Raw genomic sequence first — 26,500 nt, forward strand, 5'->3', positions numbered from 1 at the left:
GTTGCCAGGTTTATTACTGGTACGTTCGTAGCAACCTTGTTACGTTTTACTCTCTATCATGCTACTAAATAGTAGCTATTTAGTAGGTTTTGTTGCGATGTCATCGTAAGTTGTTACTATTTGCATTATTTAACAAAATTTACTGAATTTATTGCAACTATAAAAATGTTTTCATTATTTACTCAGATAAATTCAATATTTAATGCTGCGAATTATATTATCTGTAAAGTGGTTTTAAATATGTTTAGAACTTGTATTACTCCGTTGAGAGACTTGGAATGCATGCATGAATTTCACACAGAAGTCAAATGAAAACTTAAAGCTTATAATATATAAAGCACGTATTTATAAGTTTGTATCATGTAATATTGATAATAATTTTTATAAGTTTTTATAATATCATATGACTATGCAGAAATTATAATGATTAAGAAAGAAAACGTAAACTTAAAACGCTCGTTGTATATAAGCTAGTTATAAAATAGAAATAGGCTAACTTTAAAATATAATTCTTTCAATCAACCAAAACCTATCTTCGCCTTAACTGAGAGCGATCTTACACGATTTATTGCAGATTTTTCATCAGAATACCAATATCTTTCAATATCAATGGTGTGTCACCTGAAACCCTCAAGTGTGTCAGTGCTGACATGCATGTCATAGGTTCGCCATCACTGTACTAGACTAATTTGATGGGAAAATTTTATAATATAAAGTTAATCATGTAGTGCTGTCATATTATCCTGAACACACTCCTTGAGGATACATATCAGGAAATTGATGATGCTGATGATGATGATGATAAATTTTTCATAAGTATCTTCAGGCAAGTAAAGTTCCACAGACCAGTTATGGTCATTTTTATTTCTTGCCAGTACCATTCTGTGTGGAGACTATTGTCAGATAGTGGTTGTTGAACTAGTAGTTTTAGAGAACATTTTTAATTTTACTGTACTTTTAAGATTCATTCATTAACAAGCACAGTTCGTACGATGTTTAAATGTATTCACAAACATTTTGTAAAAACATTATACATTTTTATACCTACACATAAAATTTATCCTTTTTTTTTCTTTAATGTAGGGTAGAGTAAAAAAAAAACATACTGTTTTATGAGCTATTAGCTGATCTATTAAATCACATTTCTGTTCCAGAGTTTAGTTAAATAATTCTTTGCAAACATTACTTTGCTATACTTTATTTTTAATTAAATTAATCACTTTACTAAACACTTTTCCAGTCTTTAAATATATCTGATCCTGTTGGTTATTCATTATGGAGTTCTTTAAAATATTTCAGTTATCCAACCAGAGCAGATAAAGAGTTTGCTTTGCCAGTCAGATAATTTGAAGGGTTGGATAATGAAAGGTACAATTCACAACTTTCCATGGTGCTGTACCAGAAGTTTGTTCATTTGGAAGTCAGATAATTTTTTTTTTTGAAATGGTCCTTGTGATTTAAAAAAAAAAAAAAAAATTAGAATCACTTATTATCCTAAGACTCCATGGAGTCACAGACTAATCTAGAAGATCCCTTTTGTCATTCATACACACAGCTCATCATACTGTGCCTTAAACACATTCAAATTCTCTCCAGACACCATGCTCTTAGGCAATGCATTCCAATCATTCACAACTTTCCATGCAAAAAAAATGCTTCTCACTTCTTTGCTCACACCCTCTTAGGCAATCCATTCCAATCACTCACAACTCTCCATGCAATAACCCTGCTTCTCACTCCCTTGCTCACACCCTCCTTATATAGCTTCCAGGGATGACCTCTTGTTCTCCCACCATTTTATGAGAAACCTCTTCAACATTAATGCTATAACAACCTTTACTGGGGTGCTTAAGGGTCAAAGCTGTATAGCTGAGAGGAGACCTCCACATAGCCTTTAAAGGAATGCGGAGAACCGACCAGAGCTTCTGACCTAATGTCCAATCCTCACCTTCTCGTGATGCACCCTGTTGGGTATCTACTTTGATACTGAACGAACGAGGATGGGCCGGCAATTTGGGATTTAGCCGACCAAATTGTATTCTTATTGGTTAAACCAAAATAAAAAATGATGGTACAACATGACAAAATTTCATGCCGGCTGGGGCGTCACCCGGTTAAACAAGGCCCCCGTTGTTTTCGCCAGGGAACCAGGGCGAACAGCAAAAAGTCAGCTACTGAAACAAATCTGAACACAAACCCCAACTCAACATCACCAGAGTTAAAGATCGGTACTATCAATGTAAGACGCCTGAATAGCAAAGAAATGGAGCTAGCTGAGGAATTAGATAAGTACCAGATCGACATAATAGGGATGACCGAAACAAAAAAGACCAAAACTGGTGAGATCTTTCTGAGCAATAAATACAAAATGTTATATTCAGGCAATGACAATCAAGGAAAAGAAGGAGTAGCCATAGTATTCAACACAAAATACGAGGCTAATTTTCTTGAATGGCAGTCAGTTTCAAGTAGAGTAATGTGGACAAATATCAGAATGGGGAACTGGACAATGAGACTTATTTGTGCCTATGGTCCAACAGAAGGTTCTACTAAGGTAGAAGTGGAGGAATTTTTTGATGCTTTAGAAAAAGCAACTGACACAATGAAAAAGGAAAAGTTGGTCCTTGTTGGGGATCTAAATTGCAGAGTAGGAAATGATTGTGAGACATACAAAAATATTTTGGGAAAATTTGGTGAAAAGAGCAAAGCTAATAATAATGGCAAATATTTGTTGGATTTCTGCTCAAGACATGGACTGGTTATTACTAACACCATGTTCCAACATAAAAATGTGCACAAATTCACATGGAGAGAAGAGGCTAGGAATAAGAAAAGTCTCATTGACTATGTTATTGTTGATAGTGATGTTTTCTCCCTGGTGCAGGACACCAGAGTGTACAGAGGATTTGAAATTGGAAGTGATCACTATTTAGTTTTGAGCAGGATAAAATTGAATTTCATATTGAAAAGAATAACATGTAAGAAAGTTTTAAAGCGAATAAAAGTTGACCAGCTCTCAGATGTGAACTGTAGACTAAAATACAGAAAGATTATTGAAAAGAAAATGAAACAGTTTGAGAACAGGAATCAAGCCTTGGAGATTCATTGGCAAACTCTGAAGAAAACATTGATTGATTCTGCCAGAGAGGCATGTGGTGAGGTTGTGTGCAAGGATAAAAAAATCAAAACTTCCTAGTGGACACAGGAAGTTAAAGAGGCAGTGAAGGAAAAGAAGAAAGCATATCAAAAGTTCCTGGCAAATAAGTCAGCTTTTACTCTTACAGAATACAGAGACAAATGTAAGAAAGCTAAACAGTGTGTAAAACTAGCTAAACAAAAGTCATGGGAGGATTTTCGCAAGAATATAGAAAATAAATATCAATAAGGTGGCAAAATATTCTGGAGGTTGTTGAAGAAGCTTAGGAATGGAGGAAAGAGTGCTGTAAAAGGAGTTAGAGATGATAAAGGTGACATGAAAACAGGAGAAAAAGATATCCTTGAAGTATGGAATAATTACTTTGAAAAACTGCTAAATGAAACAAGCAGTGATAAAAAACACTGACCAGGCATGCAGTCAGGAATATATCCATACTTGAATGAAGTAGAAAACGCCATCAACGGCTTGAAATGTGGAAAGGCAGCAGGAGTAGATGATATTTGACCAGAAATGCTGAAGTATGGTGGTATAAAAGTCTTACAGTGGCTGTACTGCGTAGTTCAGAAAGCCTGGACAGAGGGACGAATTCCCAATGATTGGAGTAGAGCTCTCATAGTACCCATATATAAAAAGGGAAATAAAACTGAATGTGAGAATTACAGAGGTATTTCCCTACTGAGTGTTCCTGGCAAGATCTATGCAAGTATACTTGAGAAACGGTTGAGAAGAATTGTGGAAGAAAACTTGGTGAAGAACAAGCTGGATTCAGGCCAGCTTGTTCTTCAGAAATGTGGAAAGGCAGCAGGGGTAGATGATATTCGACCAGAAATGCTGAAGTATGGTGGTATAAAAGTCTTACAGTGGCTGTACTGCGTAGTTCAGAAAGCCTGGACAGAGGGACGAATTCCCAATGATTGGAGTAGAGCTCTCATAGTACCCATATATAAAAAGGGAAATAAAACTGAATGTGAGAATTACAGAGGTATTTCCCTACTGAGTGTTCCTGGCAAGATCTATGCAAGTATACTTGAGAAACGGTTGAGAAGAATTGTGGAAGAAAACTTGGTGAAGAACAAGCTGGATTCAGGCCAAATAGAGGCTGTCAGCATCAGATCTTCACTTTACGACAAATAGTCGAGAAAGCCTGGGAATATAACAAAGATCTGTATTTAAGTTTTGTCGATTTGGAAAAGGCATATGACAAGGTGCCAAGAGAGAAGATATTCAATACGCTGCAGTTATATGGTGTCAATGGGGCATTATATCAAGCAATACTTAGTCTTTATTTGAGTTGTAAGTCAGCAGTTAGAATTGAAGGAAGTACAGGAAGATGGTTTAATGTTAAATCTGGTGTGAGACAAGGATGTACATTATCCCCTCTGTTATTCATTATTTATATGGATCACATTATGAAGGAAAGTGGTATTAAACCTGATATCAAAATTGGAGATGTTAATGTCAGCTCTTTGCTTTATGCGGATAATGCTATACTTCTAAATAAATCCGCTACAAGTCTGCAAAATTCTCTGACTAAATTGAATAGCTGTTGTAATAGATATGGTATGAAGGTCAGCAATAAAAAGACAAAGACAATGAAAATAGGCAGAATCATTGAAAATGTCAACTGTGTTGGGAATAGAGAACCTGTGGAACAAGTAAAACATTTCAGCTACTTAGGCACGATTTTTACTGAGGATGGTAAATTAAATATAGAAATAGACAACAGAATCAGCAAAGCTGTTATGGTGGGAAGTCGATTGAATAAATTCATATGGAGTAAGAGAGAAATTAGTCAGAACACTAAATTAGCTGTATACAAGACAGTGTTCAAACCAGTTTTAACTTATGGATCTGAGAGCTGGGTCAGAAGTAAAACACTTGACCAACGACTAGAGACCGCAGATATGAGAGTCCTGAGAAATATTCGAGGCGTGAACAGATGGCATCAATGGCAATATCATATTAAAAATGAGGTTATTAGGAAAGAACTTGACATTGTCAGCATCCAGGAATGCGTTAGCAGAGCTAATCTCAGGTGGTATGGTCACTTAAATAGAATGGGAGAGGAAAGATTAGCAAAACAAGTGTTCTCTGCCAGGTTGGCAGGAAAACGACCCAGAGGAAGACCAAGATATAGGTGGATTGATACGGTACAAAGTGCCTTAGACGATAGAAATATGAGATCTGATAATGTTGGAGTCTTGACAAGTAACAGACTGATTTGGAGGAAAATTGTAGATAGGAAGTTAGTGATGATGTAATTTTTTCATGTAGTGCTGTCATATCCTGTACACCCCTTGAGGGTACATGGCAGGAATTTGATGATGATGATGACGACAACCTTTACTAACTTGTATGTCCCTATCATATCATCCAACAACTCTTCCTATCCACTAGCCTCTGCAAATTGCATCGTCTACATCCCTATCTTTGTTTTCCAAATTTTAAAACCTTACATTTTGCAACATTGAACTGGCATTTCCACTCCCATTCACTCAATCTATTCAAGTCTTCTTGTAAGGTTAGAACATCTGCTCTACTCCTCATAGTTCATCCTAACTTTGCATCATCTGTAAACAGCTGTATATCCCCATTCGTATCTTCCCCAATATCATAACATACAGGTTCAATAGCAATGGCCCTAGCCCTGAGGAACACCAGTAGTGACTTTCCTCTTCTGGGATATTGCTCCCCATACACAACTTGTTGATATGTATCAGACATCCAATCTCCCATCCAATGCACTATTCTGATATCCAACTGCATCTGTTGATAGTTGACTATCAACTTATCATGCGGTAATCTTATCAAAAGCCTTTGAGTAGTCTTAATATACTGCTGTGTATCCATCTCCCACATTCAATGCTGCTGTCACCTTTTTGTAATAAGTAACTAGATTACTAAAACATGACCTCCCTTTACCACATCAGTGCTGTCCATCAAAGATATATCATTGTTGTCAACCCAATTCTGGATTCTGATTCTCACCAGCCTTTCCACGCTTTAACCACAACACATGACACACAAATTTTCTTATAATTAGATGCTTGAGTTCTGTCACCTCAGTTATGAAGCAGTGGAATCTTGTCTTACTTCTACTCCTTTGGAACTAGACCCAATGTAAGACTCATATTAAACAAATATGTCAAGGCAGATGTCAACTCCCTGGTGCATTCCTTCAGAATATGCGGTGATATGTCATGAAATCCCACAACCTTAATATCAATATCTCATTCACAGTTAGTTTCTCCTCCTCATCCACTGCTCTCAGCTCTCCATGATGTGATAGTCACAAGGATGAAAGACCTTTATGAACTGCTCATTAAATATTTTAACTATATCCTCCACAGCAGTTGTTCTTATGCCATTTTCTCCAGTCAATGCAATCCTACCATAATTGTTCTTATTTTAGCTTGCTACATATTGAAAGAACTCCCTAGGATTCTTTTTGGCTTCATTAGCTACCTGCTGCTCATACTGAACTTTTGCTACCTTTACCAACCAAGTCACTCTCCTTGCATATATTTTGTATTCCTCGTGGAATTGATTATTACCACTCCTCTTATCTCTTCCTTCATCCATTTCACACCTACCTTCTTTAATCTTCTGATCTTTGGAATACATTTAGACATTGCTTTTACTAGATAGTTCTCGAATGTCACCCAAGAAGCATTGATCTCCTTTCCAGCCAACTCTTCATGCCATACTACAGCTTGCAAGCTGTTTCCTGAGCTTCTCATAATCATCGGCCTTGTAGTTCACATATATCCTTTTCTCTCAGAAGTCTTCACATGACTGGTAACCACCCAGGTAATTACTTCATGGTCACTCTCACTAACTGGGTAGAGATTTAACACCTCATTTATAATAACATCCTCTGATGAGATGATCAAATCCAAGACATTCAGTGCCCTCTGTTGCATACTTCCTGAGTAGTTGTCCCTCAAAAACTCACCACTTTCTTTACTTCCATTTTCTATCTCCTCATCCCAATTTATATTGCCATAATTAAAATTACCTATAGTGATCATCCTTTTCCCATTTGCTTGACAAATTTGCTTATACATTTCCTGGTTACTGCACTCCACATCGCCAAGTTTATTTCAACATCCAACAATGTATTTTATTCTATTTACCTCTATCTCACACGTACTGATAGTCAAAACCATTATCACTGTTTCGTCATTGCATCTGTAACTTGTATGGACATAACTCTTTTTCTATCATCAATAGCACTCCACCTCCCTTTTTATCCTTTCTATCTTCATGAAAAACATCACACCCATCTATCTCTGTTCCTGTCAGGATGTCATCCTCATCCAACCATGTCTCACTTATTCCAACAATTTTTGGATTAACAAATTCAACATTTCCCTTGTTTCTGATACTTCTACATGTATACATTCGTATACATATATAACAGCTCATTCCTGGATCTATAACAAGTTTCACTGATACCACTTATTAAATGTGACTTTGCCATACTTTCCTGAAGCCATTTCTTTTTCTCTTTACTCATCTCAGAACCCTCTTCATATCCAACTGTTTTCTCTACATCCCAGGTCATACCCTTCCCTTTTTGTTTATGCTCGCATTCACATCCTCTTGGAGCATCAACCTCTCTCTTGCTGTGTTCCTCCTGTCCACCCTGAGTTTTGTCTTGCACACCTTGTTCATTTAAGACAAAGGTGAATTATCCTTATGAATGAAGTAGATTTTTATTTGACAAGAAATTATAGTATTGTTCTTTATCCATGTCTATGCAATTAGTTCACATGAAGTATCTTCTTTACTAGGCTACTTATATATAATGGCCGTTCCCACAAACATTAGGTGAAAGCCTAAAGTATACCAGACGCAAAAGATATCAAGGTTGAATTAATCCAGAAATCATATTTTCACATATACATATAGTATATATGAAAATATATGATTATAATATATATTGCCTTATTATTAAAATAGTCTGGATCAGAGATTGTGAAAAGTTTTTTCACTTACTTACAAAGTAGATTATATTTGACAATAAATTATAATCTCATAAATGAAAAATGTAATAATGAAATGTCTTAAGATAATTTAAGTAAATTCTTGAATTTCATTGTTTAAAGTGTAATTTTTTTGTAATCAATTTAAAAGATTTCCAACTGCATAAAGTAAAGATAATACTAGGAAAAAATTATTACAGCTTGAGAAAGTAGAAAAGCAGCTTCAAGATGCCTTGAGTTTGACAGATGTATACCGTGATGCATTTGAAGAGCAACTGAAGAAAAATCGTAAACTGATGAAACGACTATCAGATATTGAAGCACTTTATGGTGAGGAAATTTATAAGCTGAAGTGAAGTTGTGGTTTTAATTGTTGTATTTTCTTAATGTTTTGCTTACTAGCTTACATTTTAGTAAAATAGAGAAGATTCAGAAACGAGTGACCAAGCTGGTGACAGGTCTATGGAATGCTCCCTATGAGGATAGGTTATAGTGTGTAGATTACAAAGTTTGGTTGATAGGCAAAAAAGAGGGGACAGCATGTGTGTTGATATACACACACATATACACACAGCTTGGAAAGAAATCAACAGACACTTCCATGGACAAGGTGCATCATGCCATGTAACGAGTCACGTGTTTGTAGCCAGTATAAAGATATGGTACTTGCAGGTCAGTGCAACTGTCTCTGAGTGAAATGACTTTGAGGAGGGAACTGACTCAGTTTGAAAGAGACATTGTGATAGAATTCTGTGTTGCTGGCTTATGTGTTCGACAGATTGATAAATTGGGCCATTCCAGGTCAACAGCCAGTGATACCATACTCAGATGGAAGCACAGGGAGTCCACTGTAACTGCTACCCGCAGTAGCACTTGCAGTGGACGACTCACCACACTCACCGTGAAGGATAATATGTAAAAACCAAGCATTCATTGGTTGACACATTGAATGCAGAGTTCTGGGCATTGACTGGAAAACGAATCTGCACAAAAACATTCAGAATCAAGGATTACAACATGGTTTCCATGGTAGGACTGCAATATGCAAGCCCCACATTACCCGAACCAACTTGCAGTGTCATCTTCAGTGGTGCAAAAATATTGCACAGTGGGATGTGGAAGCTTGGAAAGCTGTGGTATGAAGCGACAAATTACACTACTAAGCAGATGGACAGGTGTGGGTGTGGCAGATGCCCAGCGAACATCTCTTACCAGAGTGCATAATGCAACCATGAAATCCAGAGGTGGCAGTGTGATAGTTTGGCCTCAAACTTATGTTTGTGGTGCCACGAACATTGAACTTGGAGAGGTATCTAAACATTCTGGACAATGCAATGCTTCCTGCTTTGTGGCATTTCTAAGGAACTGACAATTGTCTCTTTTAGCAAAGACAATGCACTGTGTCATAAGGCTGCTGTTGTAATTGCATGGTTTGTGGACAGTAATGTCACCACACCTGACTGGTCTCCATGGAGCCCTGATCTCAATCCTATTGAACATCTGTGGGATGAACTGGAGCATCAGGTGAGGTCAAGGGATGTCTGCTCTACAACAGTTCAGGATTTCATTACATGCGTACAGGAAGAATGGCCCAAAATTCCCATTGATCTGTCGTACGGTTTTGGCAAGTGTGCTCCATAGGATTGCTGTAGCCACTGCAGCAAAAGGTGGTCCTACATCTTATTAAGGTGGGTGCTATGGCTGTTTGTTTCTTAAACTATGGTGTCCGTTGACTTCTTTCCAAGCAGTGTGTATGTGTATTTGAAATAGATTAAATGACCGGAAGCCAAGAGATAAAAATAAAATACTGCTTTTTATTTAAATAATGTGTACAACTAGTTTTGTCTTCTTAGAAGACTTCATCAGGTGCATTACATGAAAAGAGACATACAAAAAACATAGCTATAAATTAAATGTATAAATTACAAGCTACTATTCATTGGCATTTCCCTTATCTGGTTTAGCTACAATAATTTGTTTATTTTTATATAACTTTCTAAGTGTTCATATTTAAGCAAAGATTGGTCGATTGGTAGAGCCGCCTCTGCTACTAATGGCTCAAGCAAAAAGTTAAGCAAGTTGGAGCACAGTTAGTAGTTGGAAGGGAACAATCGTTTGATGCTGTTGGCACACTCTCCCTCGATTAGTCTTTGGACTCCCTGGAGGTGTCACATAATAATAATAATAATTTCTTTTAGTGGAATATTATTCTTGGGGGTTTTGCTTTAATTAGAATATTAGCCACATCCAACCAAATGATCTTAGCCTCTGTGGATGCAAGTTCATAGATACTACGTTCTGTGTATGTAGAATGCATGCATAGTATTTTGAATTCAGTATATGGCATTCTGTGAGCTTTTAAAGTACCTGATGTTTTTCTTTAGTGGTACGAAATGCTAATCTCAAATTGTGTATGCTGGCTGTTTTTTTTTTCACATCTTTGAGATGATCTTTCATATCAGATCTCTCCAGAGCATCAGAGCTGTACAACATAGCAGATGCCACGTACACAGAAAATTTTGTTTACTCCTGGTCTCTTGAAAGGAGAATGAGCCGTTTTGAGTTATTGTAGCAACATGGAGATTTCATATAAGGTGAAGGCAACTTTTAAGTTGTACTGTTTAAGCACTTCTGCTGTCTTATCTGTGACATTTTTTTTTATATACACAAGAAAACTTGTATTTGACAAATACAAGCAAGACAAATACCATTGTATTTGTCTTGCTCCTCCGTATTAGTACCATGGATTGGCTAAGGATTTTTTTTTTTTAAATATTTTTTATTTCTGTTTTACATAATCTAGAAATTATGTTCTAGAAACCAAACGGAACTTTTTCAAGTCACTTCAGGCCTCCAGTAAGTGTGTCAGTTGGTCTTGCAATGGCTGATGAAATTCACTATAATTATAATATTAAAGAGTATAATGATAATATTAACATATTCATATCTAAAAGAATTATCATACAGAATAAAATTATATAAATATATTATAAAAATTTCAAAACATAAGATGTATTTGCTGAACCTGATAAAATCTGCCTGAGTGTATAAGGGTTAGACATTGTTAAACATGCTAAAATGATTATACCCATTGGAGCAATGGGGACATTCTTAAAATGTGATCAATAGTTAAAACAGAATTTCAGAACTCTTATAATGTTGTCACTAGAAAGGAGTGATAATCTCCTCCTGTGCAGGGGTAAGAATAACTTCTCAATGATTTCATGGCTTAATCTGTTGTAGTTTGTTGTTAGTTTCTGTATTCCATGATGTTTGTCACCGGAACATTAATATTCCAGTATTAGGGGATATTAATAATAATCAGTAATAGATTATATCAGATTCCAGTAATAATCAGTATTGGGGACAAGTGGATAGTGATCATGTAGCTTGGGATTAGGGCAGCGTGGCTTGGGAGATGGTGGATCAGAAAGAGGGAGAGCACCGGATGGGGATTTCTAATTTCCTGCATCAAACTTGGGTCTGCACTTCCTGGGTGCAAACTGATGCTCTTTGCTCCATCTCTACTGAGCATTTCGTTGATCAGAATTCAAATGTGTCCTGAATGTGTGCTTCTGCCTGAGACTGTGTTACAGTGGTTGGATTCCATTATCAAGTAATTAGAACTTGCAACCCTATCATCTCTTATTCTGAATCTCTACATTGAAGGATATTAATCACTATTATCTCTGGATGACTTGTCTTTGCAGTATGCAACAAAAGTAAATTCCCTGCCAGATCATGTGATGCAGACAATTTTTATTTTTTTTGCTTACATTGAGAAAACATAATAAATGACAGATGGCGATGCATACATTTAAGACCACATGTAAAAGCACTTCTAAATTGCAGTTGGAAGACAGTGGCACATCGTGTAAAAGACATGAATTAAATTCTTGTTCTAACAAGAATAATCTTAATATGGTCTCCTTCAACTGAAGGTGATATAGGCTACCTCATTCAGAGGTAGCAGGGTTTTTATCCAGAAACTTGGATTTGTCATCCCCCCCTGCACACAGGCAAATCAACTAGGCAGTTAACAACACACAAAAATATTATTAGTGGCTGGTAGGTGACATGGTACAGATTGTTAATTGTATAGTACAGAGGTAGTGTGCCTTCCTATGATGAGGCTTTCAGCTCCTTGAAGTGTCATGTGATATAATAGTGATAATATGAAAGAATTACTACAGTTCTAGACATTACTGTGGTACTGATGAACAGAGAGAGAGAGAGAAAATGCTCCAGTTTTTTACTGCTCTACACAGACAGCTTAAGCTGTGGAGTGGAGTGGAGGGGGGTCTGTTATCATTTTCATAGGCAGGATAGTATCTCCTCATATCCTACTTCAACATTGAGTCATTAAATTCTCTGGAGGCTTTTGGAAGTCTCATATGCCACTCATATAAGTTGAGATGTTTGATCTGAGAGCTCACAGGATGTGCTCTCTCAGATCCAACATCTCTTCCATCAAATCTGGAGTTTTTGCTCAGGTTTTCACCTATTGGATCTCTAGTCACATTAATCAAAGAAAACAAGGCTACAGATAGGTCAGCTTGTTCCTTAAGATGCTGTATCTGTCTCCTGCACAAATTCAGACATATTTACAATAAAAAAACTAATATCCCAGTGGCAAACATCATGAAATAGAACAACAAGCAGTACCAAATTAAGCTTGAAAATAAACTGGCAGTCCAGTCTGCATGGGGTTCACAAAGATGTTCTTGGTTGGCTCTACATAGGTCATACTCATCTCGTACACTCCTTCACTATTAAAATATATGTCTATGTGTGATGACTATTTATCCATTTTAGCAGTGAAAGAACTCCAACTCTTTGAAATGAACTGTGACCAGTTCAGCTGATTTTCATTTATTTATAATCTCCTTTTGCCTTTCTCACTGTACTACTTACTTGTGCTTTGCTTTACTTATGAGCCTGCTGATCACTGTTCTCCTTACATCTTCATCCACATTTTATTTTTTGCAGCTCCTACTTAAATGATGCTACTCATCCATTTTATTACTAGTTGATTCATCTTCCTAACAATGCCTTTTGATACTGCTTTCTGTGAATACCCCTTGATCATTGCATACACTATTGACGTTCTTCCCTTGTAGTTTCTGATGCCATGACACTGTTCCAGACTGCATCTTGAATTTATAAGTACCAGCTTTGTAAGTTCACATATACTCTTCGTGATTAAATTCCATATGTCACCTCTCAGGAACAAGACTGTATTATCATTCCTCATTTGGAGGCAAAGTGGTTACCTTGATTATGAACAAATTTTATATTGTTACTAGATCCACCACTCTCAAACTCAAGGACCCTTCTGTCACTTGCTGCTTTAGGTAATTATCTCTCAGTAAATGCATAAATTCCATTTCCTTCCTCTCATTTACCCTTCTTCTAATATGTGTGTGTGTGTATATTTGAAACTTCTTTATGGGGAGGCTTCATTGCTTGCCTACTGCTCACTTAGCTAATTTTCCAATGCATGTCATCCACATCTTCTTTTACAGCAACCACCTGGGTATGTTGTTCTTTTAAGTTTTATCTTAGGTATCTTCATGTGTACTCAACCCTACCTTTTTCAATATCTGCTTTTGCTGGTTAAAATTCATTAATTCTTTTCAGTAATACCCCCCCCCCTCTCATACTGTTCTATCTCCCTAAAAAATATAGTATCTGTTAAATTCTATCCATGTAACAATATCTTCTTCTTTTGGCCAGGACCCTAATACCTATAATTTTTTGTGAGGTCAAGATAACCAATACCAAAAACTTCTCACTCTTGTTCCTGATACTTCTGGCATTTTAATATACTTGCATTGCAGTATTCCATTGAACTCACAGATACCCTTGAATCTTTGAATGCCTCCCATTCAGATTTGAGAAACTGCATTCAGCTTTGTCTTATTCTCATACTAACTTACCCAGCACAAGGGTTCCTGCATACATACTTACCTGCCTTCCCAGCAGCTTTACTTTCTTGATTTTTTACTTCCATTATCTCACTGAACAGATCTTTCTACAGACACCAAATTCCAAATTTATTTAAGTGTGCAGCTCATTGCTCACAGAGTCCTTTCATCTATTCATGCATATAAAACTGCACATCATTCCTACTACATCATTTAAACTTAAGAATTACTTTTTCACTTCTTTCAGTAAATCTTTATATAGTAATTATTTATTTATTTATTTATTTATTTAAAGGTATAGTAAATCTATATCTTCTGGTGTCTCATACTTTTGCATTTTAAATAATTAATTTGGCCAAAATTATCAACTTTTACTCTCCTCTCTTTGCATTCTAAATTTATTGCCAACATTTTAAATCTTCACACTAGGGAAGAACAATTTTGTCACATGCTTCTGTAATCATGGACTTGCCATACAGTATTGTCTCCTTACTCTCCTTTTTTGCTTGTCAGTTTTCTACTTGCTCTTCTCTTTTCTCTCACCACTTTCTTACTCTTCTCTGCTGTACCACTTGCCAGACTTTTCTTCACTCTAGTTCTCTGTCCATTAAAAATTCCTGTGTAAGCCTGTGTAAGTTTGTTTCATTAAAACCTCCTCAATATTCACCATTTCTTTTGTATTATCTTTCTTCTAACTCATACTTTATTTCTTCACTCATTCCTATATTCATCTTTTCATGCTCTACAATACTTAAATTTTATCTCCTTTTTTCAGGAATTGCCACATTGTTACCTTGCTTTTGTTGCAAACACTTCTGATGCTTACTTTTCTGCAACTTATGGCAGTTGTCATAGTTTTTGTTTTACACGCATAAACCTTTCACTTTTGATATGGAATATTCTGCTCACACTGTATCTTCCAAAGTCTCATTGAATTCTCTAAACAATAATAATGTCTTGGCTGTCATTGTCTTATTACACTTTGTTGCATTAGATGCTTAATTTTTATTATTACAAGTATGCATGTAAAAACGCGTATGTATTCAAAAATCACAGATATCAATTAGAACTATATTATAGAACCAAGTGTTATAAACAAACTACATACTCAGATTATATCTTTTCACAGAGCAATACTTCAACAACTTTCTTTCATGCATTATCTCAAATTTGCAAATATGATTGGGGGGGGGGGGGAGCTTGAAAACAAGAACCTGACTTTGGAGATCCATGAGCAATATCCAAAGAAAACAACTGATTCAGCAATGAAAGCACTTGGTGAGGTGATCTACATGGACAAAAATATCTGAATTTTGTGGATTTAAGAAGTTAGAGACAACTGGAAAAGAAGAAATATCAAATTCCCAGCACATAAGTGCATATGCACCCTTAGTACATATTCATAAAAGTGTAATGTATTTGTAGTGTAATGTATGGTACCTTCTAGATGTGAGAGTGGCAAAATCTTCCCCTAAGTAAAAGTCAGGAGAAGAATTTGGAAAGCATATAGAAGATAAATATCATGAAAGTAGAAGTGTTTTAGAGCAGGGCTTTCCAAATCATGTAAAGTGCTGTCAACCTTGACAATTGATTCTCTGGCAGGCCAATCATTAGTTACTGCAAGAAGTGACACTTTCAGTCTCTCTTTTCTTGTCCTTGTAATTACACTCATAGCTTATGCATGAGATCTTGACTCAGTGAATATTAATGAGCTAAAAGTACTTTTGCAAATCCAAGTTGACCAAGAATCTTGATATCCATTGCTGTGATTTCATGATGTTCGTTGTTGGTGTATGGCTATATCAAAAATTTTCAATAGTGAGTAAACTTAAATACACTAATGAGCTGGACCATTATGACCACATAACTAGTATCATATTGGACCCTTTTGGTCAGTATAACTGTTTGTACCCATCCTGGCATTGACTTTACTAGATTATGGAAGGTGTCTTGAGATTAGTAAATGATGCATTCCACATGATCTTGCAATGTTTGATGGGATTGAAATTTAGAAGAATTTGGCAACCAGGGATAATTTAACTCAAAATTTTTCCATGCCTTCAGACCAGAGGTAGTAGTGAAAGCTAGAAAATTGGCTATGGATTGAGAGTAACAGAATCCATATTTTTGGTACAGATTAGTTGGTAAGCCTCAATGTGGTGCATTAGTTGGTTGTTGATAACCTTCTCCAGAGTTTTAGAGAGAACAGAAGTGAGAGCAGTTGGAAAATAGTTTGTTGGCTGACTTTTATCACCTTTCTTTGGAATGGACTGAATGCAGACTTCTTTCTGAGCTTGTAGGGTACATGTCAGTCGAATATTGAAGAGGCAGTACAGGAGAGCTGTTTGTTCTTAACACAAGTTTTCACTGCAGTACGTGGATACTATTAGGATATCCAATCCTGAACACAAACAAGGCATCCAGCCTTGTTTGTGTTCAGGTTATTAAGATTCTTCAGATTTTCTGGCAGAAGACTTTGTGATATGGAGTGAGCAGTTCTTGGTAAAGCGGGGACTACTTTGCCTGGTCATCAGTGCAGGAATTGGAAGAGAAGAGTGATCTCAGTGAAGTGGTTATGGTACCATCTGGATGTGAGAGTGGCAGAAACATGGGTGGGCAAAAGTTGTGTCCAATGGCCTTGGCAAGAGACCAGAAGGCTCAACTGACATTTGGACTGGAGGCAAGTTTGCAGCATTTAGCCCTTTCCAAAATCTGATTTGGACTTGTTGATGGTTCTTTTACCACTGTTGTGAGCTGCAATATGAGAGTGTGCTGAAAAGTTGTGAAAATCACCATGAAGGAATTGAGGTAGAACCACGTAACTTACACATTATTCTACATATTCCCCATGAAGTGATATGCGCTTGTTACAACACTGCTGCATCATTTGCAATCCTCTGAAAAAAAAAAAGTCTTGTTGCACAAGCCAGTTGTCGGCTGCAGATATGACGTCATCATCTGTGGTAAATTTTGTTGATTTCAAGTGTTTCTTTAAATTTAGGAATAGGAAATAGTCAGATGGGACCAGATCTGGTGAATGGGATAGGTGAGGCAGACATTGAAAGCCCAAGTTGTGTATTGTCTGTTGGGTTTCATGAGTAGTGTGAGCAGTTGTGTTGTCCTACAAAAGCAGCATGCTTCTGCTCAGTTCTCAGGCAATTTTTCCTTAAGTACCTCCTTCAGTTCCTTCAGAGCTGTTGAATAAACTGCTGCTCTGACAGTTTCACTTCTTTGAGGTACTTGGTAAGGATTACACCATCCATATCCCTAAAGACAATGGCAAGAACCTTGCCTACTGACTTTTGGGTTCGAAACTTCTTTGGCCATGGAGAACCTTTGTGCCTCCACTCCATTGGCTGTTGTTTGGTTTCTGGGTCACAGTGACGAAGCAATGTTTCATCAACAGTCATCACAATATGGGCCAAAAAATGTGTATCTGATTTCTCAAAACGACCCCAGATTTCTTGAGATGACAGCACACGTTCTCTCTTTTGTTCAGCATTCAAACATTTAGGGAACCTACTTCGCTGAGAGCTTCTGCATGTCCAGATGTTGGTAGATAATGACCCCACCTCATTCCTTGGATATCCCTAGGGTCTTGGCAATGTTTTTGGCTGATATTCGTCTATCATCAAGGATCATGGCATGCACTGCATCAATGTTTTCAGGTGTGATCGCTGTGGAAGGTCTTCCTGACCTGGGGGCTATCAGGATGCCCAGTTTTAAACTTGGCCACCCATCTGGCAACTGTTGAATATGCTGGGCACAACAAAGTTTGGTGAATCTCAGTTGCAGACTTCTTGCAGCACCAAAAACTTGATGATTGTCCACAGCTCTGTGTCTTCAATTTCTTCAAAACCTTTTACATATTCTAAAAGAAAAAAGAACAAATTATTACAATTTGACGAAACATAGGAGAATAGGGTTTTAAGATACGAGGGTAGTCTGAAAAGTTCTCGGCTTCAACCACAGATGGCAACACTATCGGCAAGATTTTTTTTTCTGAGCTGGTTCATCTGTCATAAGCATCCATGTGAAATTGCAAGCCATTCTATCAAGTAGTTTGTTTTATACAGCTGTCTGAAGCAAAAGTGTTGTCTGTATCTCTTGAAATGGATAAAATTGAGTATCGTGTGGTTATAAAATTCTTTGCAAAAGATGGTATAATGTCAAAAGAAATTCATTCGAAGTTCATAAAAGTTTATGGTCACTGTTCTCCTTCATTTTCGACAATTAAGAAATGGGGTGTCGAATTTAAATGTGGCCGTACCAGCATTGAAAATGATCGATGTGACGGACATCCAAAAAGTGTAACAACACCAGAAACCATTGATCAAGTGCACAATATGGTATTGGATGACCGGCGAGTCAAAATGCTTGAAATTGCTGAGACTATAGGCATTTCAAAAGAACATATAGGATATATTTTGCATGAAGAATTGCAAATAAAAAAGCTTTTCACAAGATGGGTGGCACGCTTGCTCACAGTAGATCAAAAACGCACTCGCATGAAAATCTCTGAACAGTGCTTGAAGCGTTTTAACAAGAATAAAACTGATTTTGTGCATCGATTTATTACTATGGATGAGACTTCAATTCAATTACACACCAGAATCCAAACAGCAGACAGAAGCCGGCTGTTCAGCGCCAAAGAAGACAAATTCGGTTTCATCAGCAGGAAAGATCATGGCATGTGTTTTGGGATGCTAAAGGCATTTTGTTTATTAATCATCTTGAAAAGGGTAAAACAATAACCGGGGAATATTAGTCCGATCTTTTAACCAGCCTAGACGAAAAAATTCATGAGAAAAGACCCGATTTGCAGAAGAAAAAAATCATCTTTCATCTGGACAATGCACCTGCCCGAAAAGGTGTTTTGGCAATGGGAAAATTAAGGGATCTGCACTGTGAATTGTTGGAACATCCACCCTATTCCCCAGATTTGTCTCATTCTGACTTCTATCTCTTCCCAAAACTAAAACTCTTCCCCACTGGTCAGTGTTTTTCTTCGAATCAAGAGGTGATTACAGCTGTAGAGGGGTATTTTGCAGATCTTACTGAGAACCACTACAGGGACAGGATAATGTCGCTGGAGCATCGCTGAAATAAATGTATTAGTCTTAAGGGAGATTATGTTGAAAAATAAAAATAATTTTGAAATTATAAATTTGGCCTAACAATAAAAATATATTTCATTGTTAGGCCGAAAACTTTTCAGACCACCCTTGTATGTTCTTTCTTGTGGTTATTATTATTATTATTATTATTATTATTACGGGCAACTCCAGGGAGTCATTAGACTCATCGAGGGAGGCCCCAAATCATTTTCATCACAACTATTCGACATTCATACAGTATCTATCATACCTCGCCTTAAACTCATTCACTGTCACAGCATCCACCACAGACTCAGGAAGCGCATTCCACTCATTCACTACTCTAAAAGTAAAGAACCCAGCTCTAACACCTTTACTAACCACACTTTTGCCCAGTTTCCATGGATGTCCCCTAGTCCTCCCACAACCAGCCCTGTTCTCAAAAATATCTTCTGAATTAATTTTATAGAAACCCTTCAGTAATTTGAATGTCTCAATCATATCTCCCCTCCTCCGCCTATCAACCAATTTTTGCAACCCACAAATCCTCAACCTGTTCTCATACGGTTCATTCCACAGACCTGCTATCATCTTGGTCACTCGCCTCTGGATCCTCTCCACCTCCTCCCCATCAAGAAGAAACCTAGGTGACCAAATCTGAGCACAGTAGTCGAGATGAGGTCTTATCAAGGCTCGATACAGAGGAACAATAACCTGCTTGTCTCTGCTTGTCAACGTATTCTTCAGCAACCAAGTGATTTGATGAGCTGATTTGGCCACTTTTGCAATGTGTCCCCTAAATTTCAATTCCTTATCCACCAACACTCCTAAATCTCGTGCCTCATCAATTTCCTGGAGCACGGTTCCACCAATGCAGTAAACTGCCTCCCATCTTTTCACCCCAAAATGCATAACCTTACATTTTGCCACATTAAATTGACATCCATTCTCCCTAGCCCAGACCTCCAATCTATCCAAATCATCCTGCAAAATTTTGATGTCATCTGCATTCACTATTGCCCTACCCAACTTCGCATCATCCGCAAACAAATGAACTGTTCCTCTCAGATCCTTTCCTATATCATTTATGAACAAATTAAACAGCAGTGGTCCAAGAACAGATCCTTGTGGTACACCACTAGTCACAGGCCGTCTAGTGGACTCTACTCCTGAGTAAACCACTCTCTGATATCTCTCCGTCAACCACCCTCCTATCCATCTCACCAACCCTATGTCCATTCCCATATGCTGCAATTTACTGATTAGAATTCCATGTGGTATCCTGTCAAAGGCCTTAGCAAGGTCCAGCAGAATCACTGTAAACCCATTACCCTTATCCAGTTCAGCCGTCTATATATCAGTGTTATATATCAGTTGCTTTAATATCATTTTTGTTCTATGTTTATCAGACCTTTTCAAGCAGCTAAAGTTTTGGTCTTGAGCCATTTGTGATATGCTGAGTTACCAAGTTACCAAAAGTCTCATTGACTATGTTATTGTTGATAGTGATGTTTTCTCCCTGGTGCAGGACACCAGAGTGTACAGAGGATTTGAAATTGGAAGTGATCACTATTTAGTCTTGAGCAGGATAAAATTGAATTTCATATTGAAAAGAATAACATGTAAGAAAGTTTTAAAGCAAATAAAAGTTGAGCAGCTCTCAGATGTGAACTATAGACTAAAATACAGAAAGATTATTGAAAAGAAAATGAAAGAGTTTGAGAACAGGAATCAAACCTTGGAGATTCAGTGGCAAACTCTGAAGAAAACATTGATTGATTCTGCCAGAGAGGCATGTGGTAAGGTTGTGTGCAAGGATAAAAAAATCAGAACTCCCTGGTGGACACAGGAAGTCAAAGAGGCAGTGAAGGAAAAGAAGAAAGCATATCAAAAGTTCCTAGCAAATAAGTCAGCTTTTACTCTTACAGAATACAGAGACAAATGTAAGAAAGCTAAACAGTGTGTAAAACTAGCTAAACAAAAGTCATGGGAGGACTTTGGCAAGAATATAGAAAATAAATATCAAGAAGGTGGCAAAATATTCTGGAGGTTGTTGAAGATTAGGAATGGAGGAAAGAGTGCTGTAAAAGGAGTTAGAGATGATAAAGGTGACATGAAAACAGGAGAAAAAGATATCCTTGAAGTATGGAGTAATTACTTTGAAAAACTGCTAAATGAAACAAGCAGTTATGACAGCACAGTGATAAAAAACACTGACCAGGCATGCAGTCAGGAATACATATCCATACTTGAAGTAGAAAATGCCATCAAAGGTTTGAAATGTGGAAAGGCAGCAGGAGTAGATGATATTCGACCAGAAATGCTGAAGTATGGTGGTATAAGAGTCTTACAGTGGCTGCACTGCATAGTTCAGAAAGCCTCGACAGAGGGACGAATTCCCGATGAATGGAGTAGAGCTCTCATAGTACCCATATATAAAAAGGGAAATAAAACTGAATGTGAGAATTACAGAGGTATTTCCCTACTGAGTGTTCCTGGCAAGATCTATGCAAGTATACTTGAGAAATGTTTGAGAAGAATTGTGGAAGAAAAGCTTGGTGAAGAACAAGCTGGATTCTGGCCAAATAGAGGCTGTCAGGATCAGATCTTCACTTTACGACAAATAGTCGAGAAAGCATGGGAATATAACAAAGATCTGTATTTAAGTTTTGTCGATTTGGAAAAGGCATATGACATGCCAAGAGAGAAGATATTCAATACGCTGCAGTTATATGGTGTCAATGGTGGATTATATCAAGCAATACTTAGTCTTTATTTGAGTTGTAAGTCAGCAGTTAGAATTGAAGGAAGTACAGGAAGATGGTTTAATGTTAAATCTGGTGTGAGACAAGGATGTACATTATCCCCTCTGTTATTCATTATCTATATGGATCACATTATGAAGGAATGTGGTATTAAACCTGATATCAAAATTGGAGATGTTAATGTCAGCTCTTTGCTTTATGCGGATGATGTTATACTTCTAAATAAATCCGCTACAAGTCTGCAAGATTCTCTGACTAAATTGAATAGCTGTTGTAATAGATATGGTATGAAGGTCAGCAATAAAAAGACAAAGACAATGAAAATAGGCAGAATCATTGAAAATGTCAACTGTGTTGTGAATGGAGAACCTGTGGAACAAGTAAAACATTTCAGCTACTTAGGCATAATTTTTACTGAAGATGGTAAATTAAATATAGAAATAGACAACAGAATCAGCAAAGCTGGTATGGTGGGAAGTCAATTGAATAAATTCATATGGATTAAGAGAGAAATTAGTCGGAACACTAAATTAGCTGTATACAAGACAGTGTTCAAACCAGTTTTAACTTATGGATCTGAGAGCTGGGTCAGAAGTAAAACACCTGACCAAAGACTAGAGACCGCAGATATGAGAGTCCTGAGAAAGATTAGAGGGGTGAATAGATGGCATCAATGGCAATATCATATTAAAAATGAGGATATTAGGAAAGAACTTGACATTGTCAGCATCCAGGAATGCGTTAGCAGAGCTAATCTCAGGTGGTATGGTCACTTAAATAGAATGGGAGAGGAAAGAATAGCAAAACAAGTGTTCTCTGCCAGGTTTGCAGGAAAACGACCCAGAGGAAGATCAAGATATAGGTGGATTGATACGGTACAAAGTGCCTTAGACGTTAGAAATATAAGATCTGATAATGTTGGAGTCTTGACAAGTAACAGACTGATTTGGAGGAAAATTGTAGATAGGAAGTTAGTAATGATGTAATTTTTTCATGTAGTACTGTCATATCCTGTACACCCCTTGAGGGTACATGGCAGGAAAATAGATGATGATGATGGATGGATGGAGGTTGAGAATTTTTCTTAGAATGGATGAGGGTTATTCTTGTAAGGATGATATTTGTTGTATTTGGTCTGTACAGGTGTTTGGATCAGAAATGAAATAGTGAAGAAGTAAGTAGTTAGACCATGGAAAGGATGAGAAATCACAGAGGTCATCATGTCCTTTTGTACCCTTATAGTACTGAAGGACAGGAGACTGGGAACTGTTGGATGAAGATTGTTTCATGGCAGAGAAGATTGGTATGAGGTTGCGGTCTCAGTTACCAAGAGGAGAGGGTAGCCAGCTTATTCTGGTGTGAAGATTGATCATTTCTATTAGATTGTTGCTAATGGCAAATACATCAGCATCGCTGCCTGCTTGATTGGTGAAACTGGATAGCACTCAGTAATGTTTTATGTTTTCCTTGGAGGCAGATGTTAAGATCAGAGGTGATGAACCTTTTTTTTTTGATTGGTAAGCTGCATCTCACTTGCAGGATCTCATGAGGTGAATTTATTTTATATAATAATAATTAATATTATTTTATTTTTATTAATTTAGTTATTAATTTATATTTATTTTATATTTATTTATTTAAATTTGTTAATTTATATTAATAGAATTTATTTCAATTAATATTTATATAATAATAATTTCATAAGTCAATATTTATACAACTGTTATATTATTAGTTAACAGTATTAACATCCCTCAAAATGTCATCAAAATATTTAGTTTCACACTCTCACTCTTCAGAAAAAGCTTAAAATTCCACTTCTTAAATACCATATCCTTTTCAGCATTTTTTTTCCTTGTTTAATCATCTCATGTTGTTATATGGTTATAAGGTGCTTATTTTGAATGCAGAAAAATTAACAAATTGATCATCACAATCAGGAGAAAATAAAAGTTCCTGCTCAGTCTTGAACAGGCTGCAGTGTATATATAACAGTGTCATGCAGCCATGTTGTTTGAAAAGGGAATATTTTGAAACTTTGTTTCTCCTCTCTAATGTATATACTGTTTCTATTATCTCTAATGTATATACTGTCTCTATTATATACTGTTTCAGCATCTCAACATGAGTGAAGAGTAGCTGGTCTGGTTAGCATACCTGCTCTCCAACCAGCAGGTCATGAGGTTCGAATACCGCCATGGGCATGGATGTTTGCGATTGTCTTTAGGTGGAAAGATCAATTTCATCACCCGGTGTGTGACCATCTCCCTACTTATTGGAGGCCTGAAGTGGCTGAGAAAGTTCCATGTTTGGTGTCTAGAGCAGGGTTTCCAGCACCATGTAAAAATAAATAAAAAAATTACAAAAAATATATATATATAAAATTTTCAAAAATGGAAAAAAAAAACAGAAAAAATCCTTGCACATCCATAGTACAAATGGATGTGCAAGGATTTTGAAAGGTTATTACTATAGGTTTAGTAATAAACCTTTCATGTGTTATAACTGCATTCAAAATAAATAATTCATACCTAGAATTCATGCTGCTCTTAAAGAAGCTTCCACACTTATTTCCTGTGATGCACACAGTATTATGTGGGTCTTCCTGTATGATGCCTTTTAGATTAGAGTGAGCAACAGATAGATTGAGAGTTTTTATTACCAGGTGTGGGATAACTGAAGTGATTATATTAAATAATATAGCAGAATGGGCAGGGTATGTTATATCCAGGATTGAGATAACCAAATTTCTGTATTTATAGTCATTTTCTAATAAGATTTTTAAAATGGAGTGTTGACTTTTTTTTTTTTTTCACAAGTCATGAAGGAATTGTCAGATAGACAACTGTGCACCTTTTTATACATTGAATAGATCCTAGCTTCTACTACGTCTGTTTAATTTTTTTGTTTCATAGATAAAGAATTTTTATTAAATTTTAAATTACTAGAAGAAACTGATTTCGTTCTGTAGTCATCATTGTGGTTTATTGACAATTTACAGTTTGTAAATAGGGAAACAAACTGAATAAATAGGAATAAGAAAAAAGTTAATTATTATATGTAGCTTTCCAGATTTCTCTGTTTCGAGCCAGTTGAATTATTTTTCATGGAGAGAGAGAGTATCTGTGCTGATAAGGAATTTACTGCCAGAATTTAGTTGGTCTTCCTCCCCTTTTTTTGTCCATTTGAGGGGACGTATAAAACTAAGATGTCATAGTATGGAGTAGGAGGATGTCTCAGTTGATGTCCAAGCCAATCAAGTTGACATCTATGTTGGGTTTCAATCAAGAGGGTTTTTGGTTTGCCTCTTCTAAAATAGTGGAATTATGAATATGATCATTCCAAGAGTAACCGAGTAACAGTCTTAAGCAGATTGTGTTAAAGCTATTAATGGTTTTTGTTGCTTTTGGGGTGGAAACATTCCATGTTTCTCCACCATATAAGAAGATTGCCCTAGAGCAGTGCTTCCCAAACTTCTGGATGTCAGGGCCACCTTTGGAAAAATTAAAATATTTCAAGGTCCTCCTCAAAAAAAAATTGTAATATATAGACATATATTATTATAATACAGTATTTATTGTATTTATATTCAATACAAAACATACACAGCGAATATTGCAAAAATCAAATGCAAATATTACATTTTTAGCATCTTACATACACATTTGACATGGCACATTATCTTATATTTTTATATAGATAGATATATTGTTATTGTACATTTGCAGTACAAGCACATGAAACATAAAACGATTAGTAATAAAAAAAAGAATTAAAAACATAAAAGAAGTTTAATAACAATTTAATGTGATGGATGTGTTTCAATACTGCTTCACAAAAAGTCAATATCAGGTGAAATATTTGAAACTGCAATTCATATAAGTTAAATGAAACTTATATGAATAACCATATATTTACTAATATTTATTAAGCGCCGAAATATGCAGGAAACAAAATTTGTGAACCTACAACCAATGTGTGATTTTTTTTCCATTAAAATATAAATAATAACAAAAAAAGAAATAATAAAAATTAAATAAGTTTCTTTTAAGATAAAAAAAATCTACTTAGTCTTGAAACATTTTCAATTTGTTTTTATTATTTTACGGCCCCCCTCAACAAAACCTATGGCCCCCAAGGGGGCCGCAGCTCACAGTTTGGGAAGTGCTGCACTAGAGGATGGTTTGTAAAGCCTAATTTTTGTTTCCAAGGTAATGAAGGGCGATTTCCACATATTTCTTAGATTCTTGTGTTGATTGAGAGTATTATATTTTCTTAATATGTCATTTACAGTATTATTTTCTGTAAAAAAAAAAAAAAAAAAAAAGGTTCTGTAATGATGGAACTTTTATTATTATTAATTTGGTCTCCATGAAGTCAAGAGACTCATCGCGGGAGGTCTTTCCTAGAAAACACAAAGTCTGTCATACCACTCCTTGAACCTGTTGATCATTCTTGCTCTCACCACTTGATCAGGCAATGCATTCCATGGTTCCACCACCCTCCACGCAAGGAAACCACTCCTCACCCCTCTTACTCACAGCTTCCTTTCATAATTTCCAGCAAT

At 36.4% G+C, this 26,500-nt stretch overlaps 1 protein-coding gene across 1 annotated transcript in view; it reads left to right on the forward strand.

The window, feature by feature from the left end:
- LOC150106274 (coiled-coil domain-containing protein 125-like) overlaps nt 1–26,500 on the forward strand; it is a 272,049-nt gene that overhangs the window by 210,095 nt on the left and 35,454 nt on the right. The window contains exon 8 of the mRNA XM_090392299.1: nt 8,346–8,475. Coding sequence (XP_090248425.1) covers nt 8,346–8,475 — 130 coding nt within the window. The remainder of the gene's footprint in view (nt 1–8,345; nt 8,476–26,500) is intronic.

The sequence above is a fragment of the Typopeltis vanoorti genome, chromosome 5 (genome assembly GCF_054136105.1).
Source record: "Typopeltis vanoorti isolate ZY-2024b chromosome 5, IOZ_Tvanoo_1.0, whole genome shotgun sequence".
NCBI classification, from domain to species: domain Eukaryota; kingdom Metazoa; phylum Arthropoda; class Arachnida; order Uropygi; family Thelyphonidae; genus Typopeltis; species Typopeltis vanoorti.